Source organism: Oreochromis niloticus, linkage group LG7, assembly GCF_001858045.2.
Source record: "Oreochromis niloticus isolate F11D_XX linkage group LG7, O_niloticus_UMD_NMBU, whole genome shotgun sequence".
NCBI lineage: Eukaryota > Metazoa > Chordata > Actinopteri > Cichliformes > Cichlidae > Oreochromis > Oreochromis niloticus.
Genome location: NC_031972.2, coordinates 41,117,039 through 41,130,078, shown reverse-complemented (window position 1 = coordinate 41,130,078; position 13,040 = coordinate 41,117,039). Strand labels below are relative to the sequence as shown.

At 39.4% G+C, this 13,040-nt stretch overlaps 2 protein-coding genes across 3 annotated transcripts in view; one reads left to right on the top strand and one right to left on the bottom strand.

Annotated features, from left to right (window-relative positions):
* The window catches only part of asz1 (ankyrin repeat, SAM and basic leucine zipper domain containing 1), a 40,378-nt gene extending 27,650 nt beyond the window's left edge, over positions 1–12,728 (bottom strand). Inside the window, exons 1-3 of one of the 2 annotated variants that reach the window (XM_013273810.3) lie at positions 12,500–12,728; positions 11,276–11,378; positions 10,983–11,105 (exon numbers count right to left, since the gene is read on the bottom strand). In XM_013273810.3, the coding sequence (XP_013129264.1) occupies positions 10,983–11,105; positions 11,276–11,378; positions 12,500–12,616 (343 nt within the window). In that variant the 5' untranslated portion in view covers positions 12,617–12,728. The remainder of the gene's footprint in view (positions 1–10,982; positions 11,106–11,275; positions 11,379–12,499) is intronic. The other variant, XM_003449206.5, reaches the window with a different exon arrangement.
* The window catches only part of cftr (CF transmembrane conductance regulator), a 46,580-nt gene continuing 44,993 nt past the window's right edge, over positions 11,454–13,040 (top strand). The window contains exon 1 of the mRNA XM_013273808.3: positions 11,454–12,256. Coding sequence (XP_013129262.1) covers positions 12,177–12,256 — 80 coding nt within the window. The 5' untranslated portion in view covers positions 11,454–12,176. The remainder of the gene's footprint in view (positions 12,257–13,040) is intronic.

Genomic DNA, 13,040 nt, shown 5'->3' with positions numbered 1-13,040 from the left:
CATTCCTTCAATCTGTCAGGTCATCTTATTTGCGTATTTGAAATGCTTTTCCCCCTTGCCACCGCTGTGCAACGCTTTGGGTATTTTCACATAAGTAAATAAAAAACCCTAATCGAGACCCTTAAAATTAAACTTAGTTTTCAGTCTGTGTTCTCTCAACTACTGCCAACATTTTTGCTGTAATGAAAACTGCAATACTTGAATTTAAAAGTACCCTACCTGTTTACTGAATGGTTTCTTCTGGCCAGTAGCAGTGAAGCTCGTGTTTTTGCACCAGACAAGTGTTTCTTCTGTCTCATGTTTGTTTTTGAAGAATTGTGTAGTTAAATCTCACAATTCTGTATTTACCTCATGGAAAAAAATGTTATGCTATGCTTCTAATGTATAATTACATTACTTAGCTATGATGATTTGCAGTTATATAGAAAAGGATAAAATATCTGAACCTGGATGGAGCAATGGAGACTGATAGCGGTTTTATCTGGCATCAGGAAGTGTGGCTGCTTTTATGGACTGTTTGACTTGGAGGATTTGTCTCCTTATCTTAAACTGATAAAAGCAGTCTGAGACCTGTGGCAATGCTCTCAATTCCTGGTTTGTTCCAGTAATGAGTGACTCTCTAACTTGTGTGCTTCTAAATGCGTTTAGATGTTTCCCTGTATGTGTGTTTGTGCGCAAATACCTAGGTCTCTACATCTGTATATGGGTTTCTGTGTCTTTGTGGCTGTGCATGTTTGGCTCCATATCTGTGTGTGTTTATATTATGTTCGTGTGGGTGTAAACCAGACTGCCTGGTTTGCGTCTACAGAGGCCTGGAGTAAATAAATCTGAGGCCTGAGAATAAGTGAGAGGGCATGACAGCAGCATGGTGAGCTTTATCAATCACTAATGCATTCCTCTGCTCAGCATCACTGCTTGGACAAACGCTATCAGGATCCGACCACACGTCAGCCCTCATCTACTCCATTTAATTGTTTCCTTCACCTGCCTGAAGCAGTGATTGCCAAGAAAACTGTGTGAAATCAGTCACACACAGTCCAACTCAGCATTCTGGACTGAGAATTAATTGATATCAGATATCAACACACTGACGAGTGCCGTTGGTCTTGGGTCTGGGGACTTTTAGCATACAGATGAGGTTTTTTTGGTGGACACTCTGGGAAATTAAGAATGAAGTGATTTCAAATATTTTATAGTCAAACTGACAGGGATGGAGAGAAAAAAAAAGTTGCTGTTTTTATCTTAACCTGAGTAATTATTAATTTAGGTATTTTTAAACTGAAAGCATGTCTGCTGGTATTTGTGAATGCTGATCAGAATAAGACAATTCTGGAGTGAAATTTTTGGGGTTTGGGCAAAATGTACCGTACGTAAAATAAGATAAACCAAGTATGCTGGATACTATGCTTAATATTTCTGGCTAGTGATAATGCCTTTAGGTGAGTAACACAATTTATTTCCAAGTAAACAGACACGAGAGATTTGATGACTTTATATTGTGGATGATTCGACTTAAGGCCCAAGCAAAAAAAAGCAGGGAACTATTTAGGAATGATGACTACATCCATCTTTTCCTATAAAGACGATGGTTCAAACTGTGGGGAGAGTTGAATCTATTCCAAAATCTTTCATCAATACAAGCAAACTTCACAAAAGCAGATCATAGTCAATGCTAAGCGGCAGCTTTGATTCTAAAAATAGTCCAATTTTCAGAGGTCCCAATTAGTGTAGCTTTGTTCCTTTATCACAAAGTTATATTCCATGTGATTCAGTAGGAAAACAACTAGAAAAAACATTTTTGCCAAAAACTTAATACAGATTCATTACTATCTGAATAAAGTAGGCTCAACTTTCATATTCTCCACTGAAAACCATACATATATACTACCACCCGGCACTCTTTGAACTCTTTAACAAAATGTGTTTGTGGTGTGTGCTCCAGCTACAGAACTGCAAGAGGATACGTGGTTTTATGAGTGTAAAACTGGAAACCTCTTAACATGGAGGAGTTCTGCTTCCTTGGTTGTTTCACCCAGACTGATCTCGAGCCAACAGATGCCTTCAATTTTTCTTGCTTTGGGATGAGGGTTCAGCTAAAAAGAACTCAAAGGATCAGCAGTGTGTTTCTGCAAGAGTTTCTCACTGGCGTCACAGCCATTAAATAATGTCAGATGAAGCATAGCGGTGCATAGGTCTGATTGGTTTCCTGGTCTTTGGCTTCAGCAGGTGAGGAAATTGATAAAACGTGCCATGGGGGGAAAAATAGCTCGACACCAACGCAACAGAGACTGTTGGGGGGGGAATTAGGCCAGGGTGTTTAATATTCAAGTCTGCAAGGCAAAATGAAGGACTATTGTCTAATCACACCATCTGCCCTTCCTGAAAAGCAGTGGGTAAAAGATTGCACAGGGGTCAGTGGCCCCTACGGGTGTTAATATTAATGTTGACCATCAGTAAAAAGTAGTCTGCCCAAACTGTTTTGTTTTGGTTTTTTTTCATCTATGTAATTTTAAGACTCTTAAAAGACTGTGTAAAAAGTTTACAAGTACTACATATTATAAAATAAAAGGCTGTTATCATGAGTTTAAGTTTTAAATTTCCTTTGGTATAGCTATGAAAGTGCTGAACCAGATGCATTTAATGAGATCTCACCACTTTTATGATGATACAGGTACATTTCGCAGAACTTTGACACAGAATGGCTCTTTGCATGGACAGAAATGCAGAAATGTCAGTTACTTGACTGTCAACACTGGTTATCAACATATATACACATATGTATATATATATTGGTGATTTGCATATTTGCAGTGCCAATGTTGTGGTAAAGCCAAGCACGAAAGCAAAGCTGTTGATTTAACAGTCGATCTATGTCATTATCCTCACCTGTAGTTACAGGCTCTGGGTAGTTAGCAAAGGAATAATAGTGAGATTACAAGCAACAGAAATGAGTTTCCTCTGAAAATTGGCTGGGATCACCCTAAAAAACAAAAATGGGACTTTTGTCACTTGGGAGGAGCTCAAAGGTAGAGCTGCTACTCCTCCATGTCGAAAGAAGCCATTTGAGGTGGTTTGGATATTTGACCATGGCAGGCCCAGGACATGCTGGAGAGATTACATCTCTCGAATAGTTGGGGGTTGCCTTGGTTTTCTACCAGAAAAGCTGCAGAAGGTGGCGGCGGAAAGAGACGCCTGGGCATCTCTACTTAGACTGGTACCCATCCAACCCAGACCCATAAATAACCCACAATTGTAGATTATTTATCACTAAGAATACCCATTCCATCAAAAAAGTCAATTTCCATTTGATGTGGTGACAAATTGAATTGACTCTCACATCTCCATTTGCAGACAATGAGACGGTTAACACTAGTGCACACTAAATGCGCACTAATGTTTTTACTAAGTGTCTATGTCATGCAGTTTAAAGAGCTATGTTGAGCAGTCACATCAGAAATAATCAGTAACACAGAGCACTGAGGAATAAAATAAATATGTTAATACAGTCATTTCACAGCTCTGTGTGCTTGTCATGATCAAATGCCCAGATCAACAATTTTCTGCAACATTACTGTTTAAACTTATTTGCAACCACAGTATTGCATTCTGTTGGGTTTTTTTGTAACATTTTATACATCTTCATCTCCTGTTCTTTTGATTATGTCTCTGATCGGAGTAGGTGTTTCTTAAACTGAATTTAGATTGTGTGCAGAAGAAGAGTCAAATGACATGTAAAAAGCCCTTTTTAAGTGGGCGTGCACAGAAGCTGAAACATAGAGCCTTCATTAACAAAGACAGTTGATAACCACCACTGTTGTACCAATTCTCTCTGACTAAGGTTTTAGGTTTTGTTAATATAGCACAGTGGTTCTCAAACTGTGGTACACGTACTACTAGTGGTACCTGGGCTCTCTCTGGTGGTACGCGGGAAATCTCCAATGTTTTGTTGAATAATATACCATTGTGGAGGTATGCAAAGATGACACGAGAGTTCCCAAGGCTCTTCTCGGAGTCAACCAGAAAACATCTCCCTTGGCGCAAGACCTCCGTGAAGAGCAGCCTTTCCATATTGCCAGCGGTCGGAGCCGCTACAGAGCGCCAGCGAGCTTGTTTCTCTGGGCCTTAAAACTGCAAAGGCGGCACGGCGCTGTCACACTGATGGCAAAAACACAGCCCTTTTAAGCAATGCCACCATGCTGCAATCCCAGCCACCATCGATGAGTCGGAGGTCCCCAGGAGAATCGGTGGGGGCGCGGGAGATGCCGTCGGTAAGTCAGGAACTATTGCCTGGATGCCAAAGCTCCTGATAGCCAGGAGAATGCGATCTGCTTCTTCTGCGAGTGAGGGGTAATCCTTCGTGGCCAGCAGCGGGGAGTTGGCGAGGCCAGCTCGCACCAGCATCTGTCAGAGGAAGATGTGAGTGAAGAGGAATCCGCTGTCATCCGTTCCTAGCAAGGACAGCATGTTCTCTAGGGCTGCCACAAACGATTATTTTGATAGTCGACTAGTCACCGATTATTTTTGCGATTAGTCGACTAATCAGATCATGCATCCATTGGATGTAAAACATACAGCTTATTTCACCAGCATGCATCTGCTCTTCTATAACTATCATTAGCTTACAGCTTTAAGTGTTTAAGGTATGTGCTAACTAAAAATAAAGACAAGATGATAGTTTTTTAAATTTTAATGACATTTGTAGTTTGTTTGGTGGAGTTTAATAAACTCAGCCGTCTGCTCCTTGCTATCTAAAATATAACAGGACACCGGAGTATATTCTCGAGCATCTCGCACTTCTGATAATCAGTTGTCTGCTTGACGTTTATTCAGCTGTGTAAAAACTATAACTTTAATCTCAGCCAACCCGATTTACTCAGGAACAAATAAAATACTAAAAAAAGCCAAACAATATCATTTTTAAGTTATCTAAGTGACTAATATATCATGTTTAACCTGAGTAGCGAAAGACGGCGGTGGGTTTGAAAACGATTTGCCGGAGTCCAGTGTTCTCACCGGTTCTAGTGAGCCGTCAACCCCAGCTAGCTATCGAGCTGGTGGGTAACAGACGTCTCCGAAAATGTGAGAAGGGTCTGGCTGCAGCCACTGGGGAGCGCCATATTGGGCCCTCCACAGTAACCGGAAACACGTGACCTCCACAGTAGGCGGAAATACGTTCCTGCATGGATTTTTTTTTTTTTTTTGTCTCGTTCCTGCATGGATCATTAACCTTGCAAATCGATCGTAAAGGTTGGTACAGAGTCTTCTATGTATAAACTTGCCGTTAATAATTATATAATTCTAGGAATCATCTACTTTGCTTACACTGATTACGTTGGCACTTTGTTAGCGTTACAACAACTGTCATACCCCGGAGGTATCTAAACTTAAGTAAGGAATGTGTGTACTTTTGATACCTCTGGTTAGCATTTAGTGGTCAGTTTCAGACGTATTTGATTTTTGCTTGTTATGAACAAATTCACTTCACTGCTTTTCACTATCTGACATCAATGCACGTTGTTCCATTTACTGCATATTGCGCTTTATTCATGTCTCTCATTCCACCTGCATCAACATTGTAAAGTTTGTCACAAAGAGATTTATACATTTATAAATACTAATATTCTCTATTCCATTCTGTTCTGCTTTTTTATTGCCCAGATGTTAGTTAGCCTTTGTTAAATTGTCTGTCATATGTCAATAGATATGTATGTCACAAATAAAAGTGCCTTGAAAATTATGTTTTTGTAAAGAATTTTCTCCCCAAATCTCTTACATGCTAACTGTAACGTGTTATTTCTGCTAAAACCTGAACTTAAATGTGTATATGGTGTTTATCTGTTTTTCTCTGTTTTAGATGCACATATCAAATTGGAATTCTGCCATCAAGCCAGAATTGCAGGAATGCACAACATGTTACAGAAGACTCTTTCACTGCCCTCTGTGCCCCACTTTCAGCTCTACTGTCAGGGCAAAGATTGTGGAGCATATAAATGGACGCGTTAAAAATGATTTGCTTTCTAAGGTATGTTGGTATTAAATATACCTCATAGTTAAAGTTATAAATATGCCCTTCTTTTCAGCACTTCTGCAGTCTCTCTGTTGACTTAAAAGTTGCTTTTCACATTGTACAGTTCAGTGCATTCATCAGCAAGAGAAAAAAAGTGTGTTTTCATTAAATATTTTTTCCTGTTCACCACATTTTTTGACAGCTCTTGTGATCCACACCATTTTGCTTTCATTATTGAGCATGGCTTGGATATTTTTGTTAATATGTATAATCTGATTGTTAGATAAACTGATTGCATTCTATACAAATTACAATTTAAATTACATGTTGTTGTTCTTTTTTTTTTTCTCTCTTACAGACAAAATGATATGCCGGTGCACTTTCACTGCCCTGTCTGCAACATGACAGTCATACAGCGTGGGGATATGGCAAGGCAATTATTGTCATGTCAGCATTCAGGACTGCTCCCCGCTGCACTCTCCGTGGAGCCCCACCTTTCTCCCGCTGCACTCTCCATGGAGCCCCGCCTCTCTCCCGCTGCACTCTCCATGGAGCCCCGCCTCTCTCCCGCTGCACTCTCCATGGAGCCCCACCTCTCTCCCGCTGCACTCTCCATGGAGCCCCGCCTCTCTCCCGCTGCACTCTCCGTGGAGCCCCGCCTCTCTCCCGCTGCACTCTCGTGGAGCCCCATCTCCCTCTCGATGTCTTGTCTCCAGCATCTAAACCATTTTCTGAATCTTCGGTAGAACATTCATGTGTTCTACCCTCTGTGGTAAATGAAACTGCGGCTTGTGGAAAGTCCATGAAAATGAAATGCCCTCACTGTGGTCTTACTCTTCTTACAAAAAAAACAAGGCTCACACGATGAGGAGGCATTCAAACAGGTCAATAGATGTTTGCCTGGCCTGTCATCTGCAGTGTTTTTGCATAGAGGGACTTCTTCTTTGTTTTTCAGTTTGCAGAGGACATGGAGCTCTTTTTAAATGTGCTGACGAGCAGGGACTACAGGTCAATGCAATGTTTGACACTTAACGGACAGATGAAGGCAATGGCTGTTTGTTTGTGTTTTTTATGTGTTGTTGGGGGTTTTTTCAGTGTACAGAATTCCAATTAAGCTTATTATAAAAGGTTGTTCACTTATTTTATGTCCATACTTATAGTAAAAAATTTTAGTGTAAATGTAACAGCATTGTTTATACTTGTAACTTCAAAGTAAAAAGCTTACAGTTGCTATTAACATTAATGTATTACCCTGTAATCAATAATATTTTTATACATTTTACAAATTAACCCTCTGGGCTCTATCCTGGCCATTTGTGGCCACTTCACTTCTTTTTTTTTTTGGACTACTACACTGCAGTGGATCAAAAGAATGATGCAGGTTTGATCTTAAGGATCTAATAGTTGTGTGTGTTTGTGCATGACATTGCAAAGCAAATATGTATTTGCAAGATAGACTGGAATAAATTATGACGCATCAAATATTACACAGGCTGCAGTGAATTTTTGTTGATACAGACTATTGAGCTTTGAGTTTCCCAGTCAAACTTAGCTTTGACCGCATGCTAACACTTTTACTCTTCTATATTTCATAACAAGACACCATAGCCAAAATATTAACAAAATATATATTAATAAAAGATTCAAAGCTGCAGCACATACACCAACACATACTGTTAGTAAATGTGTCCTGGACTTTATGCAGGTGCTGAAAGTGCTGCTGCTGTAAGTAAGCCTAACAGCTTCCACATCACTTATTTTTCTGGAAAGATGGGGAGAAGGGCATTTCTACAATCTCCCAGATCTTGGAATACAATGCCTTTGTCCCATGAAAACCACTTCACAGTCCTAAGAGTCCACTAAAACCTACAAATGAAGAGTGATCCTGGAAGAAACAGGGCGCACACTAGTGAACCTCAACAATTGCAAGACAGCCTTGTCCCCTATGCTTATATGAAAAAAAAAATTAAATAGGAAGATTTATGAAACCATTAGGACTTTATCACCTTTTTATCTGAAACGTTACTGGTACTATATATAACCTAACTGGCATTTAAAGAGTAAAAAAAAGAATGTAGCCTACATAAAATTTGGGTTTTGATGAAAAGGACTGTTGCTAATTTAAAGAGTCAAGTCGGTAAAAGTAGATAAACGTTTTAATAAATATACATTTTACAGCATTTTGTGAACATACACAAAAGGTGGCCATTTTTGGCAACAAACAAGCTGAGAGAGAGTTTAATAGTTTTTGCTCTCCTTGAACAAAAATAATAGTGCATGATAATCAGTGTTGTTGTTAATCAATTAGATGTCCCAGACTCTACTATTAATGATACAGCGGTCCCTCGTTTATCGCAGGAGTTACGTTCACTACGCGAAGTAGCCAACTTTATTTTTTACAATTATTATATGCATCTATCTATATGTTTTATAGATGTTTTAAGACTGTAAAACCCCTCACGACATGCTTTATACACTTTTCTCAGACATGCATGAACATTTTCACACTTTTCTCTTTTGTTTAAACACTCATGAAGTTCAAACCTTTATAGAAACATAAGTCCAGTATTATGGAATGAAACCGTGCACGTTTCGTCGACATTGTTGTGTTTGTTGAGGAGAAAACTTACAAACATACAGTACAGCACAGAGTCACACTGCTAGCGATCGAAGATTTATATAAATTCGACAAGCTAAACGCATTCTGTACTGTACAGCACCTGTCCCCATCCTTTTTTGCACCAATGTCAAACAATATTTTCACGGACCGGTCTTTAAGGTGTCGCACAACAAAATAAAATGATATAGACAAAGACAAAAACTGTGGTATTTTGTAAATATAATAATAAACTTGAATTCACTGTGTAATTGTGTAACTTTATTAGCAGCGTAGTCCTGAAATGCACCAACAATATTGAGAGTAACATCCTCCTCTCTGCCCCTTAACGCTCTCTGGTCGCTATGGTAACGCATAAGTAGTTCTTTCAAAATAAGACACACGACTACAACACGGGAAAAGACCCAGGGAAACCAACTTAACGATTAAAACCCTGAAAACCATACACTTCACACCCGAGCCTCAACTCTCGGGGCCTGGTACCAAACGAGCCCGGGTGTTGGGGACCGCTGCTGTACAGGAGACACGGCACTAGATTGATTGACAATGGCCTACAGCAATTGCACAACACAATGTGCTGTAAGTTTAAAAAAAAAAAAAAAAAAAAAAAAAAAGGCTGAAGGGATGGTGATTTTTTTTATGAACCCAGAGTGCTAAAAAAACACTTAGCATCAAATTTATTTATCAGCATCAATAGTAACAAAAACACAATTTAGTTTTCGCTGTCAAAGTTGATTTAACTGAAGTTATGTGTTTCCGGTTAGTGTGGAGGTCACGTGTTTCCGGTTAGTGTGGAGGTCACAATATGGCGCTCCCCAGTGGCTGCAGCCAGGTGCTCTTGGAAAACGTCAGAGCGCTTTTGAAAATATGTGATGTCTTGATAAACTGAGCAGATATTTGAGGTTTACACAGCTATATTCTCGTCTGAAAATATGTTAAAAGTTTATTTTGTGACCCAGAAAGAATAATAAGAGTGATATTAAAACTAACTAGCTGCCGCCATTGTTGAAAACTGAGTAGGGCCGCGCTATGAATTCTGGGGGACAGATTCTTCTTCTTCGGGGTTTAACGGCAGCTGGCATCCTTGTACATGCAGTGCTGCCATCTTCTGTTTCAGTCCGTCATTACACTCTTAAATCCTACTACTTACTCCTGCGTCTTTTGGGATCTTACAAAGCTTCAAACGACGCGTCGACTATTAAATTAGTCATCGACGATTTTAATAGTCGACGTAATCGTGACTAGTCGACTAATCATGGCAGCCCTAATGCTCTCCATGAACTCGAGAGCGGTACCATCACCCAGGCCCGAGAGAGAGAGGAGTTTCTCAACCCGCTTTGCATCAGAGAGGGAGTAGCACCACAACAGCAGCCCCTTGAGAGCGGTTTATTTCCCTTGGGTGGGAGGATCCCGGAAGAGGGTCATCACAGGGTGGGTGGACAGTGGATCCAGCGAGGCCACCACATAAACTTATTTGCATGGTATTTAATGTCGACGGCTGAAACGCCACAGCAAAAATTCAAACGTACAGCTCTGCTATCACTTCCGACAGAAACGAAGACAGAAAACTAAACAGCAATGGCGTTTGTAGGGTTACTGAAGTTGGGCTAGCTGGTATATAATGATGTGGTGGCTAGCTACACAGCTATGGTTAGCATAATATAAACACAGTGAAGCTTGAGGATGAACGCTAACTTTTTTCCACTCAATAAAAGTTAGCGCGAGAGTTCCCAAAGGTTAGGGACAAATGCAATCGCATGGCAGGATGCTGTAAACGGACCAAACTTCAGTCAGGAGAACAACTGCAATATAAGGTTAGTCATTAATATACTGCTGCATGGGCTGGGCTGTAGTTACATCGCAAGGTTTTAAAAACTTTAAAATGAATAGTGATGATAAAAACCAAGAGAGGCCAACAGTTATAACTGCCTTTTTTAGGGGCTTCTTCAGATTAAATAGAACAAGATACAAAGCATTAAAACATGTTAAAAACACAACAGCATTAATAAACGCAGAGTAGTTTGGACTCGGAAGCAGGTTTCATCAGGTCATCACTTCAAGATCGGATATTTCACCTGCTGTGAATCTTTTAATGCAGTACGGTTGTTATTATTATCAATTGTCACATCCTGTTTATGACAGTTAAAATAACTAACATTCATATAAGAAATAAAATTGTCTCGTGTAAACTGTATGTGGCGTTAAAAAGGGCTATACTTCTGTACTTCATTGTTGGTCATAATGTGGTACTTCACGAGCCATATTTTTTATGAGGTGGTGCTCAGTGCGAAAAGTTTGAGAACCACTGATATAGCAAATACAAAGAAATTCTGGCTATGTTGAACAAATTGTTCTGACCTTTGCTGAAATTGGCACTGGCCCCTTTATCCAGAAGCAGTTTGGCCAGGTCATAGTTGGCCACGCTGACAGCACACATAAGTGGAGTCCATTCAAATCCAAGCCTGGTCTCCACATCCACGCCTGTCCACAAAAAGCCACAGCAAGCAAGACAATCAAATTATATTATTTTATATGGATTAATAGCAACGTTAAACAAAAAATCATATATAATTGAAGAATTGTTAGAGTATTAATGCATTATTTAGAGACAACTATAATGTGTGATACAAAAAAATGAAGCAAGTCCTTGCCATTGTCCAACAGCTGTTTAACAGTGTCTGTGTCTCCGTTACTGATGGCTTTTTTCAAAACTGACACACCATCTTCTCCTTGTTGTTGAACAGCATCCAGCTCCTGTAAAAATATGGAACAACCATAATCAATAAAAACTGATTCCTTCATATAAAAAAATGTTAGTGCCTACAAAAGAGTTTGTGGCCTTGCACTAAAGGAAAATCAACAAGAATATAGTAATGTGTGTATATTGTTTTTTTCCTTCTTTCATGCGGGGTAAAATTCAAGTCAAATATAACAGGAACACTTTTTTAAAGTTAGGTTACAAAGTCTCTTCTGACTCATCAGGATAATTGTAATGCATAATCAACTCAGAGGACCCGTTTTAAGCAATGAAAAATCTCAATTTACGTTAACGGCATTGTGTACATGTAAAAAGTCATTTTTAATTACAGTCTTTGCTTTACTCAATGTGTTTTACTGTATTCATCTATTATAAAGAACTACTAGATATAAAGCTGTATATATTAAGCTGTAAAGCTCAATATTTTATTTTGACTTATCGAACTTTCATTTTTGTAACCTTATTTAGCCATTATTGTAAATTCTGCTTTTTGGGCTACTCTACTTTATTTCAGCCATTTGTCTTCTAGAGATGATACTTTTTTCAGCAACTGTAAGTGTATGTGAAAAGGCTCTGTAACACCTGAGATGTATGTCTGTGTCCTGTTGACTGCTGACACACGCCTCAAGTTTTATTTTATTTTTTTAGCAATGTAGCGATTTTTATATGGCTGAAAATGGTAAGTGCATCCATTTCCTGCTATTTTTTTTATCCATTTGACTAAAAACACTTACCCCTGTGTAACTTAAACCACACTTAAACTAGCTGGTAATCAGCATTTATCCCATATATTTATGCATGTAGGAACCCTGCCCAAGTTACAGCCATGTTCATTTTTAAGCAGCCTCCGAACAGCAATTCAAGAACACCAAGGGTGAGAAAGAGCGGCAGTTGCACAAACTCCTAAAACTGAACTCTTAACAATAATTAAAGAAAATAGCAAATATGTTTTCTTTGTATGTTAAATTAGCTTTCTACTACAAAAAAAATAACAAGAAGAAAGAAAATACAAGGTTTGTTAAGTTAGCTCATGTTAGACACAGAGGTTGCAGCTGTTGCTAGTTAATACTATCATTAGCAGCATAAAGGCAAATGAGAAAAGATGGAGGGCGCTGACGTTGAGAACCTTAATGCAACCAGAGTTTTTATCCGAATAAGGCGAGATGTGCCACTCAGCATCGCTGCCGTCGCTTTCTTCTCCAGCCGCAAAGGCATAATCCATGAAGTTCGCCATGATTTAGCGCAATAGCTCGCTAAGCATCGGTCCAAGTAGACTCTACAGGTCACACTGCAGAGACGTTTGAGGCTGCGCACCATAGCGACCCGGTGTTGGGCGGAGTTTGACACCAAGCCAATTTAAAGAGTCCGGTAGTAGGAAAATACAAATAATATAAATAGCAGTACAATGTTTTCATAAAGTTACGATGTACACGTCATTAAAAATGTGTCTTACAACAGGAATTTTTCTGGTCTTGTTGCTACATAAGGCCTTGTTTTTGTCATGTCTCCCGCCCTCATCCCTAACCTGCTTCTGCCCGAGGTTTCCTGTTAATACTGAGTTTTTCCTTTCCACTATCACTATGCGTTTGCGCATAGAGGTCATTCCATTGTTGGGATTTTCTCTATATTATTGTAGGGTCTTTACCTTACAATATAAA